At 39.1% G+C, this 22,334-nt stretch overlaps 2 protein-coding genes across 4 annotated transcripts in view; both read right to left on the bottom strand.

The window, feature by feature from the left end:
* lrrc34 (leucine rich repeat containing 34) overlaps positions 1 to 16,349 on the bottom strand; it is a 21,282-nt gene extending 4,933 nt beyond the window's left edge. The window contains exons 1-9 of the mRNA XM_061713581.1: positions 16,224 to 16,349; positions 15,541 to 15,711; positions 13,208 to 13,347; positions 7,801 to 7,913; positions 7,630 to 7,694; positions 3,804 to 3,890; positions 902 to 1,030; positions 633 to 728; positions 384 to 538 (exon numbers count right to left, since the gene is read on the bottom strand). Coding sequence (XP_061569565.1) covers positions 384 to 538; positions 633 to 728; positions 902 to 1,030; positions 3,804 to 3,890; positions 7,630 to 7,694; positions 7,801 to 7,913; positions 13,208 to 13,347; positions 15,541 to 15,711; positions 16,224 to 16,349 — 1,082 coding nt within the window. The remainder of the gene's footprint in view (positions 1 to 383; positions 539 to 632; positions 729 to 901; positions 1,031 to 3,803; positions 3,891 to 7,629; positions 7,695 to 7,800; positions 7,914 to 13,207; positions 13,348 to 15,540; positions 15,712 to 16,223) is intronic.
* mynn (myoneurin) overlaps positions 15,055 to 22,334 on the bottom strand; it is a 21,859-nt gene continuing 14,579 nt past the window's right edge. For all 3 annotated transcript variants that reach the window (XM_061713604.1, XM_061713605.1, XM_061713603.1), the window contains 4 exons: positions 21,977 to 22,155; positions 21,790 to 21,882; positions 20,285 to 20,410; positions 15,055 to 16,851 (listed from right to left, as the gene is read on the bottom strand). In XM_061713604.1, the coding sequence (XP_061569588.1) occupies positions 16,466 to 16,851; positions 20,285 to 20,410; positions 21,790 to 21,882; positions 21,977 to 22,155 (784 nt within the window). In that variant the 3' untranslated portion in view covers positions 15,055 to 16,465. The remainder of the gene's footprint in view (positions 16,852 to 20,284; positions 20,411 to 21,789; positions 21,883 to 21,976; positions 22,156 to 22,334) is intronic.

Genomic DNA, 22,334 nt, shown 5'->3' with positions numbered 1-22,334 from the left:
GGTCAGGAGTAGTAGAGATCTGTATAGTGTTTGTAATGATCTTTTATTTATAATACCTTTCATTTTATATAATATAGCTATTGTTTTAGATAATTTTCTTTTTAAGGTATTAATGTATGGCTTCCATGTGAGTTTTTCATCAATAATTATTCCTAAGAATTTAGTAATGTTTGTTTGTTCTAATTTTATGTTATTGATGATTAGGTTTATTGGAGCATTTATCATTTTGTTGCCAAAAACAATGAATTTGGTTTACTGATATTTAATGATAACTTGTTTATTTTAAACCATTTATTCAGTATGTTGAGGTCCTTCTGTACTACATGCAGGAGCTGCTCCACATCTGTACCAGATGAGGGGGTTTGGGGGGGGTCAGGTCGTACCAGCGCAGGTCCAGGTAGCGCAGGGTCCGGTTCTGCTTCAGCCCGTCGGCCAGACGCTCCATCCCTGTGTCCGTCAGCCCCGTCGTCCCCAGGCGGAGCTCCAGCAGGCTGCAGTTCTGGGCCAACACCTGGGAGAAGTGCACGGCCCACTCCTCCTGGGGGGTCAGACCAGACCGGTCTAGAGGGGGTCTGGTCTATACCGGTCTGGACCGGTCTGGTCTGACCCCTGACCTGAGAACCGGGTCGTACCTGCTGGCTGAAGAGCAGCGGGCGGCTGACGTCCACGCAGCGCAGAGTTGTGTTGGTTCTCAGCACGATGCTGAGGGCGATCACAGCGTGGGTCTCCTGCAGGGAGAGGACACCTCAGGGTGCTGGTGCTGCACCCACACCCACACCTGAGCCTGGTGTGTGTGTGTGTGTGTGTGTGTGTGTGTGTGTGTGTGTGTGTGTGTGTGTGTGTGTGTGTGTGTGTGTGTGTGTGTGTGTGTGTGTGTGTGTGTGTGTGTGTGTGAGTTCACCAGGTCACAGTTGGCCAGCTCCACCTCCTGCAGCGTGTTGTTCACCTGCAGCATCCGGGCCACATGCATCGCTCCCGTCCTGCCGATCTTGTTCCCCGACAGCCGGAGAGAGAGCAGACTGCTGTTCCCCTGCAGACACACACGCACGCACGCACGCACGCACGCACGCACGCACGCACGCACGCACGCACGCACGCACGCACGCACGCACGCACGCACGCACGCACGCACGCACGCACGCACGCACGCACGCACGCACGCACGCACGCACGCACGCACGCACGCACGCACGCACGCACGCACGCACGCACGCACGCACGCACGCACAGACACAGACACAGTCTTGTAACTCAGTCAACACCAGAACCAGATCTTTAACTGCTTAACTGCACAAACTGTTGGAATAATTGAACATAAAGTAACAGGGTTCATACGTTTTGAAAAAACCTGGAAAAGTAATGGAATTTGAAATGTTTTGGAAACATAAGTTCACTCCAAAAGTTTTGGAAAAGTCATCGAATGTATTTTTCTCACTTAATGATAACATTTAGTAATAACAGCCTATAAGGTAGATTTAAAATTGATCAATAAATATTTTGTATAGAAAAGTCTCACGCGTTCTCACGCGTGACGTGCCGAGCATCTTGCGCATCATGCAGATCGGTTATTATTACAGTTATATTAGATTACTATACAACATATACTACAACGTAGTGCTGGTATATCAGTGTTAGTTTAAACAAATGTTTATTTTGTATAAAACCATAATTGTCATTAGATCTCCACTGTGGTGACTTTTTACATAGTTTTATTCCTATATTTCATTCATACATTGATGTTTTAGAGGTCATGTATAGCCATGGAAACTTGCTGCCAAGTCATGGAAAAGTCATGGAAATGTGTTGGTTAAAATGTGTCTGAACCCTGAGTAATCTCATAAATGTACTCTAATTGCCTTTACATATAAACTAAGCTTGTTTTGGTGTGTATGTACAACTAAAGTTTGCAGAGTTTGTTATGCGGATAGGAGAAGTCACATGAAGTCATAAAGATCTGTGCAAAACAAGGACTGCTCCCCCGGTTGAAGATAAACCAATTTGTTTCAAGGTCAAGGAGGAGCAACACATATCAAGTTGAAGTTAAGGAGTTATGTAAACGTGAAGAATTACAGCTGTGTTTTCCCTTAGAGCTGTAATTCATATCATAACTAGGGACCACTAAGGAAATAAAGAGAGCAGATTGGCTTAAGAGCGGCAGGAGATGGAACTGAACGCTGAGCTAAGTTGACGATGTTTGCTGATGATTCTACTCTTCATTATGTTCAGAGCTTCATCACGTTCTGTCTTGTGAGATCGGCAGATTATATCATTGGATCAAAACAAATAAAATTATTCTTAATACATCAAAAACAAAGAGTATGATGTTTGGTTCTAGCTATAGATTTTCTGATAATCCTAAAATGAATATTGTCAGGTAAATCAACCGTTGAACTTGTTTTGTCATTGTGAAACTGTCACATGCTTGGCTAACAGAAGCCACATCAGCCGCTTCCTGATCTACTCAGGTTTTGGACTGTCCTGGTGACAGGTGACCACTGTAATGTCAGGACTCAATCATACGTTATCACTTCCACCCATTGTCCACTACCCATTGTCTACTGTCTACTGTCTACTATGCATTGTCCTTATATGATCATTTCCTGTCAAAGTTTCTTAATAAAAGCATCTTCTAGAGGGAGGATCTTTGGGGAAGCTCAGGAGTTCTCAATGAGGGCTACGTTGCCCTACACTCCTGTTGCTCTTCCCCCTCCTGCAGGAGTGCGCTAAAAACCCATTCCAAGGTAGTCTTTGTGTCTTCTTTTGGCTACCAACTTGTTTAATGCTGTTTTAAACCTAACAAATATACAAAAAGATAGTCAAACAATTCAGCAGGTAAAAACTGAAGCTTCTTGAACTTTGGCTGGATTGAACATCGTCATGGTCTGATCACATCAACAAAGTTGTTGCCTAAATGGGCAGAGCTGTTGCCATGACGCGTGAATGTGCAGCATTTCTCAACACACAGTTGTTAGTTCATTGGTTTTGTGTCATTTAGATTACTGTTCAGTTGTTTGGTCTGCTGCATCGAACAGTCTTCTAAAGAAACTACAAGTGGCTCAAAACAAGGCTGCAAAACTTGTTCTTAGTTGATCTCCAAGAACGAGTGTTGCAGAAATGCATGAACGTCTGTCCTGGCTGAGGGTTGAGGATAGGAATCTACTAATGTACTTACATATTTCCATAGAATTATTAACACTCAGACTCCTAAGTTTCTCTATAATAATATAACTTATTGTTCAAATATTCATTCATATAACACTCGAGGGGCGAATAGTGGTGGGATTATGTTCCCCTGACCTAAGTCTGACTCTATGCAGAGGACAGTACTGTATAGATCAGTTGCATATTAGAAAACCCTTCCAGGTGATTCCTGACATTAAAAGAGGCTGATTTGAAACGAAGACTAAGAACATATTTGTTGTCATCACCTTAACATCATATATCTGATTGAGTGAGATCAATACATCAAATTATATATGATTTGTATGATGTTTTTCTTTATTTTTTTATTTGTAATTTTATTTTAATTTTTTTATGCACTTTATGAATTGAGATTGTATGTTTGATTTTGTATTTTATTGTCTGGACCCCAGGAAGACTAGCTTTCGTTTTGACGTCAGCTAATGGGTGTCCTTTAATTTAAATCAACAAATGAACAAAGATCTGACCTTGCAGTCAGGAATAAAACCCTAATCACCACGACAGCAGTTTAAGCCTCTGAGGTTTGATGTTTCTACTCAGACTGCAACGCCTGCAACGTGCAGCTTCTACTCTAACTTTGTTCTGGAGAAAGTGAGACAAACCTGCAGACTCCTGGCGAGAGCTTCAGCTCCGTCTGCCTGAACGTCGTTAAACGCCAGGTCCAACGAGCTCAGAACGGAGTCCTTCGCCTGCTCGTTGAAAACAACATACAGAAAAGCCAGTGAGCCAGTAATATGATCATGTTTTAAACAGTAAATCCATATTTCTCTCTAACATCACTGTGCTTAACACAGGCGCTCCGCAGGGGACAATTTTATTATCACCCTTACTTTTCTCATTGTACATAAATGAGTTCCAATTGGATCAAGAGAACTTTAGTCTGTTTAAGTACGCAGTCGTACGCCCTGCTTGCTCTGCTTAAGAAGGGGGAAACAGTTGGGGAGAGACATAGAGGACACGTGTCTTCTCTCCATAACTGCTGTGATCTGAGCTTCTTGGAGATTAATGTGACGAAAACAAAGGAACTGGTCATGTTGGAAAAAGATCCTGTGCAGCCGCTTCCAATCCAGGATCACACTGTAGAGGGAGTAGGAGACTTTAAATACTTAGGTACCTTTATTGACAGCAAGCTTAACTTTAGTAACAACACCGACCACATCTTTAAATCTTGTTATCAACGGCTACATTTACTACGCAAGCTCAACTCTCTTAGTGTGAGCAAGCAGATTATGGAGAATAGATTTTATATAGATTTTATATATATATATATATATATATATATAAATTCAACTCCACCTTTGTAACTATAAATCTGTCTCATCATTTCTTTCTTTCTTTCTTTCTTTCTTTCTTTCTTTCTTTCTTTCTTTCTTTCTTTCAGACTCATTTCTTTCTTTCTTTCTTTCTTTCTTTCTTTCTTTCTTTCTTTCTTTCTTTCTTTCTTTCTTTCTTTCAGACTCATTTCTTTCTTTCTTTCTTTCTTTCTTTCTTTCTTTCAGACTCATTTCTTTCTTTCTTTCTTTCTTTCTTTCCATCTCTTTCTTTCTTTCTTTCTTTCCATCTCTTTCTTTCTTTCTTTCTTTCTTTCTTTCTTTCTTTCTTTCTTTCCATCTCTTTCTTTCTTTCTTTCTTTCCATGTCTTTCTTTCTTTCTTTCTTTCTTTCTTTCTTTCTTTCTTTCTTTCTTTCTTTCTTTCAGACTCATTTCTTTCTTTTTTCTTTCTTTCTTTCTTTCCATCTCTTTCTTTCTTTCTTTCTTTCTTTCTTTCTTTCTTTCTTTCTTTCTTTCTTTCCATCTCTTTCTTTCTTTCTTTCTTTCTTTCTTTCTTTCTTTCAGACGCATTTCTTTCTTTCTTTCTTTCTTTCTTTCTTTCTTTCAGACTCATTTCTTTCTTTCTTTCTTTCTTTCTTTCTTTCTTTCTTTCTTTCTTTCTTTCTTTCTCTTTCTTTCTTTCTTTCTTTCTTTCTTTCTTTCTTTCTTTCTTTCAGACTCATTTCTTTCTTTCTTTCTTTCTTTCTTTCTTTCTTTCTTTCTTTCTTTCTTTCTTTCTTTATTTCTTTCCATCTCTTTCTTTCTTTCTTTCTTTCCATCTCTTTCTTTCTTTCTTTCTTTCTTTCTTTCTTTCAATCTCTTTCTTTCTTTCTTTCTTTCCATGTCTTTCTTTCTTTCTTTCTTTCTTTCTTTCTTTCTTTCTTTCAGACTCATTTCTTTCTTTTTTCTTTCTTTCTTTCTTTCCATCTCTTTCTTTCTTTCTTTCTTTCTTTCTTTCTTTCTTTCTTTCTTTCTTTTTTTCAGACTAATTTCTTTCTTTTTTCTTTCTTTCTTTCTTTCTTTCTTTCTTTCCATCTCTTTCTTTCTTTTTTCTTTTTCTTTCTTTCTTTCTTTCTTTCTTTCCATCTCTTTCTTTCTTTCTTTCTTTCTTTCTTTCTTTCAGACTCATTTCTTTCTTTCTTTCTTTCTTTCTTCCTTTCTTTCTTTCTTTCTTTCCATCTCTTTCTTTCTTTCTTTCTTTCCATGTCTTTCTTTCTTTCTCTTTCTTTCTTTCTTTCTTTCTTTCTTTCAGACTCATTTCTTTCTTTTTTCTTTCTTTCTTTCTTTCCATCTCTTTCTTTCTTTCTTTCTTTCTTTCAGACTCATTTCTTTCTTTTTTCTTTCTTTCTTTCTTTCCATCTCTTTCTTTCTTTCTTTCTTTCTTTCTTTTTTTCAGACTCATTTCTTTCTTTCTTTCTTTCTTTCTTTCTTTCTTTCTTTCTTTCTTTCTTTCTTTCTTTCTTTCTTTCTTTCCATCTCTTTCTTTCTTTTTTCTTTCTTTCTTTCTTTCTTTCTTTCTTTCTTTCTTTCTTTCAGACTCATTTCTTTCTTTCTTTCTTTCAGACTCATTTCTTTCTTTTTTCTTTCTTTCTTTCTTTCCATCTCTTTCCATCTCTTTCTTTCTTTCTTTCCATCTCTTTCCATCTCTTTCCATCTCTTTCTTTCTTTCTTTCTTTCTTTCTTTCTTTCTTTCTTTCTTTCTTTCTTTCTTTCTTTCTTTCTTTCTTTCTTTCAGACTCATTTCTTTCTTTCTTTCTTTCAGACTCATTTCTTTCTTTTTTCTTTCTTTCTTTCTTTCCATCTCTTTCCATCTCTTTCTTTCTTTCTTTCCATCTCTTTCTTTCTTTCTTTCTTTCTTTCTTTCTTTCTTTCTTTCTTTCTTTCTTTCTTTCTTTCTTTCTTTCTTTCTTTCTTTCTTTCTTTCTTTCTTTCTTTCTTTCTTTCTTTCATCTTCCTTCCTTTATTGTTTTTACTGTGAGATGACAAATTCGTACCGTGGGGAATTTTTTGGACGGCTTATCGTGAATGGTAAAATATCCCCCATTCCTACTATATATATATATTATTATATATAGATAGATATACTGTATACAGATTAGAAGAATTATAAGATTATAAGAACCTCATAGAGGGAATCTCTAATCTTCAACATGGCAATGTGGTACTGTAACCTTACCACAAAAAATAGATGCAAGCTACAAAGAAAAGTGAATCTAGCCTCAAAAATAGGGAGGAAACAGAGAAACTTAAGTGGTATTTATAAGGAAGTGATTGGGAAAAAAGCTGCCAGGATAGTAAATGATCCTACTCAGCCACTCTGCAGCTTTAGAGTTTATATGACTTCCCTCAGGTAGACGGTACTGTGGACCAAAGGCTAACCGGAACTTATTTAAAAACTCCTTCATTCCCAACGCCATTAAGGCTCTGAATGAGGGCCCGTTTGGTAGACCTGTCTTTTATGTACATGCCCTTGTTGTTCCTCCTTTTTGGCCACTAAGATGTTTTGTGTGTAAATGTTAAGTGTTTGTTGTGATGAAGCATTGTGACAGTTTGGCCCCCCTGCAGGGACATAACTACGCCTTGCAGAGCATTCCAACAGCAAATGACCCCTGCAGGGACACAACGACACCTTGCAGATTGCTTTTGGCCTCATGTCCCCTTAAGACATAGACATGCAGGTTCCAGTTCCTGAAGACCCCTGCCGGGACATTGTCACGCAATGTCCGGCGTCTTGCATCCCTGCCGAGACTTCCAGCCCCCACAGAGACAAAGACCATATACGGACTTCCTGATCCCTCAGGGGTGGTCCCAAAGCTAAAGGTTCACACCTCTGACTGGCTCTCACTGGGCTGGTTTATTCCTGTAACTTTTGTATAAAAACCCTTTGACCAACCCAATCTGGGTCGGCACACCAACTACAGACTTGATCTGTGCTGGTCATGTCCACCGCCGGCTTACTGATTAAAAACTCTCTATACCACGACCGGACTTCTGAACTGGTTTTTGATAAATTCCTCAACAGTTGCTGTGTCATGTTACTGTTGTTTTTGTATTATGAGAAAAAAGACAAATCTCCCCTTGTGGACAAATAAACAAACTACTAACTAACTTATTGACCTGTAACAGCTCAGCCAGGTGTCCGGCTCCTCCGTCAGCTATGTGGTTGTAGCTCACATCCAGACCTGTTCACAGGGGGGAGTGAGGAGGTCAGGGGTCAGGGGTCAGGGGTCAGGGGTCAGGAACGTGTCGGCCAGGCGGATCTGGGCGGATCTGGGCGTCACGGCTCACCTGTCACGCGGTCGTTGTTCTGCAGACACTTGGACAGAGCGAGGACGTCGTCGTCCCCGAGTCTCTGACCGCGTGCCAGCTGGTCGTTTCCTCTGAGCTTTAAGGTGAAATTCCTGGTGAACACAAAACACATCTGGATGGATTTAGTGCAGCGTTACTCACCGAGCATCACACAAACCTGAGGAATAATTTACATTTCTGAACTTTGTTTTAGCCGAACTCCCTTTTCCACTGTGAAAATAGTAAAACAAAAGTAAATGTACCTGAGTCATTCTATAATTAGGGGTACATTTCATATCAACCAAAAGTGACAAAATCAGTTTTCTTTTTTGATAAAAAAATCTAGTTGTTTCCATAATATACACCCTAAATGTGCTAAATTCGATAATTGCCAAGCTTAAACTCTAATTACAGTTACAGTGTTACAGTGTTACAGTTGGTGGGTAACACAGTTGACATTTCGGCCATTTTAGTGCATTTTGTGCTAACTGCAGACCTTGGACCTGTCACTACATGGCCTTGATCAACTCATGTTTTTATACAGTTTCTCTGTATTTTTGTAAAAATAACATGTAAAGCAAGTTCACAAGAACATGTTGATAACACAGTTGACGATCAATTAACCCACTCTATGTACACACAATATTATTGATGAAATATTGAAGAGGAGGAGTAGAAATTTACCACACTGTCTTCAAATCTCCCTCCCTGAAGGAAGGGACATCATATCATTTTGGACATGTGACTTTGGAGCAAACCATTGCTGAATTATAGGGGTTTTTTCAATGGGTAACACAGTTGACAGAGATTTCTCGGACACACACAAAGTGGATGATTTAATGTACATGCATGAACCAAATAGTTTTTAAAACACCTTTCTAATATTTTAATGATTATTTTGAACAAATAATTATGGAAATTAAATACAAAAAAATGTATTTTAGTGTTAATCTGAAGAGCAAAACCTGACATTTAGCAAATCGGACAGCACAAAAACAACAAAATCCAGTATAGAATAAGCATTTTTTGAAAAATAAATGATGGAATCTGTTGACTTTTTTGTATTAAATGAAAGAGAAATGTGCCCTGATATAAAGTTGATCATTGCTTTAAGTGAATATTTAGTAAAATTGATAAATACAGCCCATGGACATGACATGTACCCCTAATTATAGAATGACTCACCTACTCAGGTGTGAAATTTAAAATCAGTTTATGAAGCAATACCTCTTTGGACCACATGGAGGCAGCAGATCACAAGAGAGTATAAAAAACTGGCCACGTTCCCTTAACATCACTTAAAGGGCAGCCGACTGAAACACAACCACCTTATTTCAGTCTCAGTAAGATATTTTAGCTTGGCTGACGTAGTTTGTGTAAGTCTATGATGCTAATTAATATTACTTTACATTTACTTGGATCAAATGTGTCCAAAATCCATTATTTCAAGCATCACTATTGAAACATCCCAAACATGCATTAGTACATAAGAATCTCCAAAAGACGCCGGTGGAGCAACACAGGGAACTGTACATACATACATCTTTTTTGTATATAATTTCACCTGATGTGGTACAAAACAAGCAAAACACCATCAGCTGACCCCTGTACAGTTGATAAGTTAAGATATAAAGTAAAGCTATAAGCAACATAAAATAAAAGATTTTGATTATAACACAACTTAAATTCAGATCAAACATACAGTTGTGTGAAAAAGTGTTTGCCCCCTTCCTGATATTAGACAAAGATAACACAAGTTAACAAACTGCAGTTTTTAAATTAAGGTTTTTATTATTAACGGGAAAGAAAAATCCAAACTTACATGGCCCTGTGTGAAAAAGTGATTCCCCCTAAACCTAATAAGTGCTTGGGCCCTTTAGCAGCAACAACTGCAATCAAGCGTTTGCCATAACTGGCAATCAGTCTTTCACAGCTGTGGAGGAATTTTGGCCCACTCATCTTTGCAGAATTGTTGTAATTCAGTCACATTGGAGGGTTGTTTTTTTTTTTTTTTTTTTTATATCTTTTTATTTCACAATAATTTTCACAATTCACATTTTCACATTCACGATTTCTATTTTACCCACATTCCTATCCTCCCCATAATTGCCCAGGGGAAAAAAAAATAAATAAAAAAAGATCATACATTAAGGGAAACAAAATTAAATAAATATTAAAAAAAAAAAAAAAAATGGCAGCAACAGCGATATCAAACTATATATATATATACACATACATACAAACATACATACAAGGCACAAGTTCGAAAATAGAGATACTCATTGGTCCTCCTTGGAAAAGTTCTCCAGCTTTGAAAATAATGGAGACCAAAATTCTTGAATGATATGACCACGGTTGTGTTTTCCCAAAGGTAATTTTTCCAATGGTAAAAAAACTGAAATTTGGTCCCAAAAAAACTTGAAAGTTGGAGTGGAATCATCTTTCCAAAGTAAAAGTATGCATTTCTTAGCAAAGTATGTGATCATAATTAATATCCTGCTTTTTTCCCCCGGTCTAACTGAAGATTGGAGGGTTTTTTGAGCATTAACCACCTTTTTAAGGTCATGCCACAGCATCTCAATCACAGCATCTCAATCACAGCATCTCAGTCGGATTCAGATCCTTCAGACTTCAGGGATTTTGACTAGGCCACTCCGAAGTCTTAATTTAGTTTTTCTGAAGCCATTCAGAGGTTGGACTTGCTGGTGTGTTTTGGATCTTTGTCCTGCTGCAGAACCCAAGTGGCTTCAGCTTGAGGTCACGAACAAATGGCCGGACATTCTCCTTCAGGATGTTTTGGTAGAAAGCAGAATTCATGGTTCCATTTACCTCAGCAAGTCTTCCAGGTCCTGAAGCAGCAAAACAGCCCCAGACCATCACACTACCACCTCCATGTTTTACTGTTGGTATGATGTTCCTTTTCTGAAATGCTGTTACTTTTACGCCAGATGTAATGGGACATGCACCTTCCAAAAAGTTCAACTTTTTGTCTCGTCAGTCCAGAGAGTTTTTCCCCAAAAGCAGGGGCGTCAATTCAGTATGGCAAGGTATGCAGCCGCCACACCTTGGCTTCAAGGGAAAATGTAAATGTTTGTTTTTTTAATACATTTATGGAATTACTCTGTGTCTATTTGTATTGATTATTCTATTACTTAATACATATAAAATAACTACAAATGCAAATCAGAACAACATGATCGATTTCACTAGTTATTATACACTGCAAAAAACTCAAAATCTTAACAAGAATATTTATCTTATTTCTAGTTAAAATGTCTAATTTTTAGTAAAAAAAAATCTCATTTCATTTAAGACAAGACTCAAAAACAACCATTTTCACCTGTTTCAAGTAGATTTTCACTTAAAATAAGTAGAAAAATCTGCCAGTGGAACAAGATTTTTTTGCTTGTAATCAGAAGATAAATCTTGTCCCACTGGCAGATTTTTCTACTTATTTCAAGTGAAAATTTACTTGAAACAGGTGAACATGGTAAAATAACAAGTAATTTTTCTGGTGATGACTCTTGTTTTAAGTGTAATGAGATTTTTTGACTAAAAATTAGACATTTTAACTAGAAATAAGACAAATATTCCTTTTTTTGGAGTTTTTGCAGTGAGTGAGACTGCATTTGAAAAAGTTCCAATTTTCTTGACCACACAGATAAGCTCCATAGACTTCTGTGATGAGTATTTTCTGGATGTGTTGATTGATACTCTAGTTAAGTTCTGTGACTCGTAACCTTGCCATACCTTAGCTTCCACTGAAGTGACGCCACTGCCCAAAAGTCTTGGGGATCATCAAGATGTTTTCTAGCAAAACTGAGACGAGCCTTTATGTTCTTTTTGCTCAGCAGTGGTTTTGGTCTGGGAACTCTGCCATGCAGCCATTTTTGCCCCGTCTCCTTCTTAAGGTGGAGTCATGAACACTGACCTTAACTGAGGCAGGTGAGGCCTGCAGGTCTCAGGATGTTGTTCTGGGGTCTTTTCTGGCTCTTGGATGAGCCGTCGCTGCTCTTGGGGTAATTTTGGTCGTCCGGCCTCCTAGGAAGGTTCACCACTCTTCCATGTTTTGTTCGTTTGTGGATAATGGCTCTCACTGTGGTTCGCTGGAGTCCCCAAGCTTTAGAAATGGCTTTCTTTGTTTCTCATTTGTCCCTGAATTTCTTTGGATCGCAGCATGATGTCTAGCTTTTAAGGTTTTTGGTTAACTTCACTTTGCCAGGCAGGTCCTATTTAAGTGATTTCTTGGTTGAGAACAGGTGTGTCAGTAATCAGGCCTGATTACTGACACAGAAATTGAACTCAACTTTCCAAAAATTTTATAAACCACAGATAATTTATGTTTTAACAGGGGGGGCAATCGCTTTTTCACACAGGGCCATGTAAGTTTGGATTTTTTTCCCCTTAATAATAAAAACCTTCATTTAAAAACTGCATTTTGTGTTTACTTGTTATCTTTGTCTAATATTTCAATTTGTTTGATGATCTGAAACAAACATGCATACAAAAATATTATGTATGGAAAAAGACTATTATGGTTATCGGTTTTCAACTACGTCATTTTTTTATTTTCTAGTGGTCTGTCTAAATGACTTGGTAGTAACTGCCATCTTTTATGTAAATTTGCTTTTCTTGAGAATTTGCACCCAAAACTAACCAGAGGAACTTTGACTATAAAATGTATGGGTTCATATTCCCAGGAATCATAGGTTATTTTGGGAGATGTTGCATATAAATAAATGTCATACATAATTTGAATGTGATTAAGGTTCTTTAGGTATCGCTTTACTGATGTGAAACATTCATGTTATCCAGTTATGCTTAAAATGTATAACTAAAATCCCCCTTTTACCTCAATAAGCAAAAATTAAAACTGCTTAATGGGGTTTGTTCAATAGGATCCAGAGGGTGGGTGGGTAATGTCTAGGGTTAGGATTTTATTTTTATTTATTTATATATTTATTTATTTTTTGCCCTTAATTTATGTGTTAATTTTGCATTGTTATACTTAATAATATGGGCATTACTTTTTTTTTTGTATTTGCTTTTTGTTATTACATTTATCTATTCATTTGTTGTTGTTATGTATTGGTGGTTTTTTTTTTGTTAAAATATCATATACATGCCCCATGTTGTTTTTTCAGAAAATGGAAAAAAGAAATAAAAATTTGATCACAAAAAAAAGTGTGACAAACATGCAAAAAAATAAGAAATCAGGAAGGGGGCAAACACTGTACTTTTTTTTGTCCCCGAAGTGAAATTAATTGAGAATATAAATACAGATATACACTATCCTATGTAAATAATATCTCATAATATTAAAATATAACATATTATACTTAGCTTTTCAGAAGCTGATATAAAATCTCGTCTTTTAGTCCTTTAAGTTCAAAAGTCCAATACTCACCATGTTATTTTAGTTTTTTCTAAAGTCTCTAAAACATCCGGATTGACTTTAATATCATTTTGGCAGCAAACAGTTTGATAAAACTTAGAAAAAGTCTCTGCAGCCATCGTCGAGCGACACGCGTTGCCTGGCAACGAGAACTACGGCGTCTCCAAGGGGCCAAAGGCGAATGGGAAAGTGGCACGTTAAAGAACAAAAAAACTCACCGTAGACGGTAAAAATCTTATTTTATCCGCCACAAGAAAATATTTTTCGTTAGTTTTATATTTTATATTTTTATGCCTAAATAAGATCTTGAGGAAGTTTTTGAGGAACCAACTTTCCACTCTTTCAACTGCATGTTTTATTTTTCATTGTCTTCGTTTACTGTTATTTGTATATCTGTCAAGTCTCCCATTTTGGCCGGGAAACTACCGTATTTTATCCTTTTTCCCGCCGTCCTCCCGTATTAGTATTTTTCCGTAAATTTCCCGTTTTATAATTTTATTATTAATTAATATTTTTAATAATTTTAAACTGCAAACTGATTTGTCACTAATCTCGCGAGAACTGCCCCCTGCTGTAGCCTGTGTGGCAGTTCTCGCGAGGTTAGAGGCGACAACGGGAGCAAATTCGGAACAACAAATCAGAGATGGATGGATGTAACGAGAGAGAAGACATTTCTGCACAAAAAGTGTAAATATCTCTAAAAATGGGAAACTGAATTTACTTTCCTAAAGATGAGCAGGACAGAAACATGCATCTGTGTCATCAGTCATTAATGCCAGAGAGCCACATGAGTGAAAATGACAAATTAAAAGAAAATGTAAATGTTTCACTTGAAGACAATCAATGTGTATATAAACTGAAAAGATAGTGTGGTTTAATTCACTTTTGTGTTTTCATTTAGGCTCTATTATAGGAATTACATACACAGCATTTCAGTGTCAAAGGTAGAACTATCAGATTCTGAGCACATAATTGTAGTTTGTTTGGTTGACAGGTAGTTATTTGGAATTTCTCGTAAATATTTCTTAAATTTTAAGACATTTTAAGTTAAAATGTAAGATACTGGAGCTTGGTTGGGCTGGTGGGACAGCAGCAGAAAATTTCTCGAATTTTTATATCCAAAACTTGACAGGTATGGTTATTTCTGTTTTATTACAATACAAATGATAAATTAAATGACATAGGACCTGTCAAGTAGAAACAATTCGTTTTTTCATCAGATAAACGTCCTCCTGCTCATGAGACATGATTTAAACATTTAATATCTCTCTGGACCCATTAATATGATTAAATGAAAAATTAATCATGGAAAAACTACTGCTGGCAAGGATTTAGCAGTTTGGAAATCAAAACTGTAACTCAAAGTCCTTTAATGAAGTGGTTTTCAAGACCTAAACACACCCATGAATTACGTTTGTTTTTTCATTTACAGGACTGTCTCAGAAAATTAGAATATTGTGATAAAAGTTCTCAGTTTAAGATTAAGATTCCCAGAATATTCTAATTTTTTGAGATAGGATATTTGAGTTTTCTTAAACTGTAAACCAATATCAGCAATATTAAAATAATAAAAGGCTTGCAATATTTCAGTTGATTTGCAATGAATCCAGAATGTATGACATTTTTGTTTTTGTAATTGCATTACAGAAAAATCACAATATTCTAATTTTCTGAGACAGTCCTGTAAATGAAAAAACAAACGTAATTCATGGGTGTGTTTAGGTCTTGAAAACCACTTCATTAAAAGGACTTTGAGTTACAGTTTTGATTTCCAAACTGCTAAATCCTTGCCATTAAATCCTTTTCTGTAATTGCATTACAGAAAAATCACAATATTCTAATTTTCTGAGACAGTCCTGTATCCTTTATTATTGTGTGATGTTTACGTGGGAGGTTTCAGTTAGAGTGGTAGATGTTGTGGGACATGATCCTCAGAAATCAACCACCACACAACGATGATCGTCCCTTTTTGGTCTTTATTTTCCTGCTCTGTGGCAGCTTTATTTCATTTTATTTTACAGTGATGAACTCGTGGGAAATCCTCAGGTAATGCAAAACAAAGCACGACATGACCAAATTACTTTCAAGCTGACTAAAATGCCTAATGTACAGCCAGTTTAAAACCTCAACACAGAAACAAATGATTAGGGAGAGAAAACGAGCGGCTTCTAATACGTCCACAGCTCTGCACTAACACCTACGAGGCCGCCGGTAGATGGGAAACACTACAAGATGTAAAAAAGGAGAAAAAGAACTGTGATTGTGAAGCTCCTACTAACTACAGTTAAATTTAAAACAACACAAAAGCTTAAATGACTGTTGCAGGTTGGTGAGGCTCCTCCTACTCGGTTGTTGGCCGTTGCCACGGCAACAGAAGCCACGTGAGCGATGGAGAACACGTGGGATGTGACAGCAGTTCGTCTCCTCGTCACCACGCACACGTAAAAGTCAGGGAGGGTCGTTGACGTCGTTGACGGCGTCACAACGCACAGGCAGGAACGGGCGCCGGCGGCGATCTGCGCCCGGAGATTAATGCAAACGGATCGTTTCTGGACCATAAAAACCTTCAAATTCCTGCTTTTGAAAAAACACCACGGCAGAAGTTTGTGAGAAAAACACTCGTCCTCCAGAACTTTGGGGTTATTTTAGATGGGAACGGGTCTGGAGTCTGGATGAGATGAATTAATGCTTTTCCTTTAGTTTTGGACTGTTTGACAAAATGTTTTCATTATTTTTCATCTTTTCTATTTTCATTTAGTTAACTTTAAAAAAGAAAGAAAGTATTTCCTCATTATTCTTTGACAAAAATATAATCCAAAAGGATTTGGATTCGTTTATTTGGACTGGAATAATCAGTGTGTTGGGTAGAAAGATGACGCTCAACTCCTGCTCGGAGCAGGAAGCCGGTCCAGGCGGGAAGATCTTCAGCCTCTCCGTTTAACATCACGTTGACATCTCAGGCTTTTATAGACCACAGTCCTAGAACGCTAAAGCGCTAAAGCGCTAAAGCGCCGGTGTCGTAACTAACGTCTGAGCTGTAGCAGACTACAGAAGGAGTTAAAACATGTTCCTGGTTAACTGGAAGAACGTTGAATCCGGGTTGAAACACACCGATCAGGTCGCTGCGCTGCTGCTTCTGGATGCGCGTTTCCATCTAAACGCGTCTCCGTCTCTTTTGTAATCGACAGAAATGGACGAACCGTGAAGAGCTGAACTCGGGGGCAACGCGGGGACGTCTGGCTACTGGGAGGATCCTGCTCCGGGCCCCGCTCACTGCTGGGGGGCGTTGCTCTCGGCCGTGTCCACCGTCCTGATGATGACGATCTGCTCCAGGCCCGGCGCGGGCGAGGCCGCCGGCCGCAGCTGCTCCACCAGCGCGTGCAGCGTGTCCGAGTTGATGGTCTGCTCCTGGTCGGCGTCGAACGCCACCTGCTCGGCGGAGGACAGAGGGTGGGGGATGGGCTCCGACTTGAAGTCCTGGATGGTGGCGTCGGCCGCCGGCTCGGAGACGGCCTCGGGAGACGGAGCTTTGGGGTCGGGGGTGGTGGGCTCGGGGTTGGCCGGCTCGCCCTCGGGGATGGACACCAGGCCCTTGCTCTCCTGGGACAGTTTGCTCTGGACGAAGGCCACGGGATGGCTGGACGCCAGCAGGACCACTGCAAGGAGACAGGCAGGTTACACACACGTCTGCAGCAGCATCAACACGTCTGCAGCATCATCAACACGTCTGCAGCATCACCAACACGTCTGCAGCATCACCAACACGTCTGCAGCATCACCAACACGTCTGCAGCATCATAAACACGTCTGCATCATCACACACCTAGGGCTGAACGATTAATTGCATTGGCGGTAGGCCTGTGTTGAAAAAATCGATTTCCCAATTCTAAATCAATTCTCATATTAATTCCTAAAAATCGATTCATATGTCTAAAGATCGATTTTTTTTAATTTTTGGGTTTTTTTTTTCTTCTTTTATTTATTTATGTATTTTTTTTTTCATCATTACAGTACATTACAACTTTTGGTCATTTTTTGTTTATGCCCAAAAAAGGAATGTTTTGTTGGACACGAGAATAACTGGTGTCATGTTTTTGCCTTTAAATATGTTTAAAGGTATGAAAACATTAAAGTGTTCAGTTATAATTGCATAAATTGTCTATATTTCATTACTTTATATACCGTCTTGGGGTTACATTTGCAAAAAATGCTAAAAAACAAATGCTCAAAAATTAAAAACCAAAATAGACCGAAAATGGAACAAATAAAAACTGAATGTGGGAAAAAATAAAACCGATTTCATCCGTCTCTGTTTCCTCCCTGGATCTGTTTGGTAATTCTGACCCACATGATGTTTCTGAAAGCAGTTCTATCAGCATTCTGGGAGCTGATTGGTCCTTACAGCATCATTAGCTGCAATACTTGCTGTTTAATCTCAATATAATACTAGTAGTAATATTTTGCATAACTACAGTCATATAATTCATGCAACAGCTCAAAAAACAGTTTTAATAACACTAACCCAAATCAATATCGGAATCGGATCGAATCAAATCTTGATAATCGATTCTGAATCTTAAGAATCGGAATCGAATCGATTCTTGACATTTTAATCGATCCCCAGCCCTAATTAGCGATAATATCGCGATGTGATAAAACGAGATTTTATAACCGCAAAGGCTGCGATTTGACCAGTCACGTGATGTGCGAGTGAGCAGAGCGGAAAGAGCAGAGCGGGCAGGGAAAAAAAGTCAACAGTGCAGCGTAACCATGGCTACCATGGCCTCAGTGTTAGGGCTCGGCCGGAGGGGGCTTTCCTCCGCAGCTGCGGAGGAAATATATGAGCGCGGGGTCGGCGTGGCGAGGAGCTGCTCAAGGCGACGAGCACGAGCCGGGCGCGCGGCGGCGGACAGTCGCGCTGTGAGCCTTAACCTGCAGCCCGTCAGCTCATCAAGAGCAGAGGTTAAAGAGCGGGGCTGCAGTTGTTCATTGCTGGTTTGTTTTGTTAACTCTGAGCTTTGTTGGTTTGTTCGTTTGTGAGGAAGGTTTTTTTGTTCCCTGTGGGAGTTTTTCTATGTTTTTCTATTAAACTATGCCTCGTTTTGGCTAAAGTTTAACCTGGTTTGGTGTCGTGTGATTGGGTTCAGAGAGAACGACCTATAACACTCGTGTGTAGACGTGTGTAGACGTGTTAAAGAGGTAAAGCCACAGATTTGTTTTCTTTATTGTTGTAATCTGTGCTTTAAATAAATCTGACATTGTTTATTATAAAACAGACTGATTTATTGCTTGTGTAGTTGAAAAATATATGAGAACAGGACCCTGAAAAAAATAATAGCATATTAAATCGCAATCACAATATTGAGGAAATAAATCGCAATTAGATTATTTTCAAAAATTCGTTCAGCTCTAATCACACCTCACCAACATGTCTGCAGCATCATCAATATTTTGATTATTTTGATCACGATGATTCATCATGATTATTTTGATCAATATTGTGATCATGATTTTTCATCACAATTATTTAATGAGTTTAGTCCAATTTATTTTTATTGCACCGTCGTGTAAACATACCACCTCTGTGTGCTACATTACTGCTATTTGACAAACATTTGCATCAAAAATTAATTTTAGTGCCTTCATAATAGAAACAGATATAAAAATAAATGTAACAAAGTTCATCCTAGCTGAGTTTGTGGTTTGTTTTTAGGTGGTTGAACAGGTTGGTTGTGTTGGTTTGTGGTTCAGAAACACCTTAAGAGCATTACATATATTTACATATTCCTCATTCCTGGTTGACGTCGCTCGACTGCTTTTTTTCATAATAATTTTTTTTAATCTTTTCATAAACGGTAACGTAATTTTTGATCGTGGGAAGCTAAAATCGTGATTAAAATTTGATTAATTGTGCAACCCTACAACACAGAAAACTGATTTGCAGCCTGGTCCCTGGCATACAGAGATTCCCTCACAGTCTCTTGATGATGTCATGAACTGAATAATCATGAAAATAAAGATAGACTGGTGAACAGGGATGGGAATCCAGAACCGGTTCTTGTTCAGAACCGGTTCCCAGGGTTTCAATTCCTTGGAATCGTTTGCATATTTTCCAAACGATTCCCTTTGCGATTCGAGTCATCACTCATTTTGCATAACGTGCGTAAGCTAGCAGTCGATAATAAACATGGCGCCCAAGCAATACAGACACTCAAAAGTCTGGTTACATTTCAGTAAAAAAGGCGACAACAGGCTAACTTGTAATAATTACTAAGTGGATATTTCATCAAAGGGAGGAACCAACATGCAAAAATATTTGCACACACGGCAGCAATAATGATCAAGGAATGTTGTGTTTTCCAGCAGCATCAGCAACGTTAGCATGTCCCTGGCTAATAATACTGCAGGTAACTAATTAACTAGTGAATACTCCCCGTCATATTAGCGCCATTTGCCTCATTGTTGTCCTTTTTTTCCAAATGGGAATCGATAAAGAAGCGAATCGTTAAGCAGAATCGAAAATGGAATTGGAATTGTAAAAATCGTATCAATTCCTAGGCCTGTGTTGAAAAGATCGATTCTCCGATTTTAAATCGATTATTAATTCCTAAAAATCGATTCATATGTCTAAAGATCGATTTAAAATTTATTTTTTTTTTAAATTTTTTTATCATTACATTACAACTTTTGGTACTTTTTTGTTTATGCCCAAAAAAGGAATATTTTGTTGGACACGAGAATAACTGGTGCCATGTTTTTGCCTTTAAATATGTTTAAAGGTATGAAAACATTAAAGTTTTCAGTTATAATTGCATAAATTGTCTATATTTCTTTACTTTATATACTGTCTTGGGGTTACATTTGCATAAATGTTAAAAATCAAATTCTCATAAATGGGGAAAAAATAAAATTATTTTTACCAACTTGTGTGACTGACTTGTTTCTGCAGATGTTTATCCAGCTGTTTCTTATTAGTGTCACTGACTTTAGTTTAGTCAGCTGATATTTTGTTTCCCTTCAAACATCCAGCATGTTTTCTGTGTTTGTGTTTCTAGTGGAGTCATCTCTGTCTCGGAGGGGGAATCTTACCGGCTCTCGCTCGCTCCTTGTGCTGCCGCACCTCGTCGGCGTGGGCCTTCTCCTGGTGCTTGATCATGTTCTTCACGCTGGCGAAGCGGTTCCCGCACAGCAGACACTGAACGCCCGAGTTCCCGTCTGCAGACCCGTCACACAGATCAAGGGGAGGAAACTTTATTTAAGGTAGAAAACTTACAACAACACCACAGTACAGTGACACAAGACAAACAGGAGAATAACAAAACATTGACGGACAAACAAAACGAATACTCCAGATTGAATAGAAGGTCTGCATTGACGTCACTTCCCCACTGGACCTTCGCCCCCTTGCTCTCACTGAGTGGCAAAAACAGCTGCAACTAGGGGAGAAGACGGGATAACAGCCGATTATCGGCTTCAATTAAAGGCAGTTGGACTTGACAGTGACCCGTACAGTTACCCCAAGAACCAGTGGTCCATGGACATTAATATTTGGTACAGTTACCCGAAGAACCAGTGGTCCATGGACATTAATATTTGGTACAGTTACCAAGAACCAGTGGTCCATGGACATTAATGTTTGGTACAGTTACCAAGAACCAGTGGTCCATGGACATTAATATTTGGTACAGTTACCAAGAACCAGTGGTCCATGGACATTAATATTTGGCCACGAATCCAGTTTCCTGATATTTATTTGTACTTAATTTCTACGCCGGGGAAATACACGAAGCAAAACTTGAAGGCTTACAAAAGTCTTGACGCTTGGTCCGACTTCAAGGCAGGATTTGTTGGTGAAATTAAACTGATGTGGACACCGAACTTTATGATTTGACCGTTTAACGTTAGCTACCCAAAAATCCAACATTACCTGATACAAAATGGGAACCGCAAATTCACGTTTCGGTGCCTGGAATCCAGTTGTTTCTGTGAATTGCAGCGATCCATTTGTCTCTCTTAAGCTTATTTTTCAGCAGTCTGTAAAACGATAACTCCGATTTCTTGCTAAATCTATGAGTACAGTCGATCGCACAACAGCTTTTTCCCATTTTAGATGTTTTCCAGTTGCTCAAACTGAAAGTTTACGCTGACACTCAGTCTTTCTGACACTCAAGTCTTTCTGACACTCAGTGGGTGAAACCCGCTGTGAAGTTGCATCTGTGACGTCATGCACATTCCCTCTATAAGCAATACAATAGATAAATAAATAAATAAATAAACCTAGATGGAGGATGGGAAATCATGTCCCATTTAGAGCCTTAATAGCTGAGGGGACAAAACTACATTTATACCTTTTAGTTTTGCACAAAAGGTATTTTAAACCTCCGGCCAGGAGGAGATACTGGAATTGGCCGTGTAGTGGATGAGATGGATCAGCTCGTCTCTGTAGCTGCACATTAAAGAGGCTCTAAGTTGAGTTGTGGCTCTGCAATTAGCTGATTACATTCTGATTAAGGGAGTTTTTATTTTTTAGGGGTAAGAAGCCAAACCAGTTACTCAGATCCCCCCCCACCCCCACCAGGGCTCGGGGAACTCACCGGGGTGGAGTCGCCGCATGTGTTTCTTCAGCTCCGACGACGTGACGAACTTGGCGTCACATTTCAGCTGCGAGCATTTGTACGGCGTCTCACCTGGAAGCAGAAACAGGCGTGAGCAGCGGGACCCAGGGGACCCGGGGGGGCTACGAGGGGGCCCTGAGGGGCCCGTCTGGGCCGCCCGTCTCACCCGTGTGCTTCCGTGCGTGGGCGATGAGCGAGGACGACACGGAGAAGGACATGCCGCACAGGTCGCACTGGTACGGCTTCTCGCCGGTGTGCCGCCGCTTGTGGTACGTCAGCGTGCTGGACTGGGCGAAGGCCTGGCCGCAGATGTCGCACACGTACGGCTTCTCCCCGCTGTGCAGCCTGCAGGAAGACGGGGGGAAACCCGGTGAGACCCGGTGAGACCCGGCCAGAACCGGCACTTTCACACATTCATCAAGAGTCTGAATTCTTCTGTCCAACTTGGCTACCGTCTCCTCAAACTCCAGAACAGTGATTCTCAACCGGGGCTGTAACTGCGAGGGGTCCGTGATGATAAAGTA

Source organism: Cololabis saira, chromosome 22 (genome assembly GCF_033807715.1).
Source record: "Cololabis saira isolate AMF1-May2022 chromosome 22, fColSai1.1, whole genome shotgun sequence".
Taxonomy (NCBI): Eukaryota; Metazoa; Chordata; class Actinopteri; order Beloniformes; family Belonidae; genus Cololabis; species Cololabis saira.
This window is presented reverse-complemented; position numbering and strand designations above follow the sequence as displayed.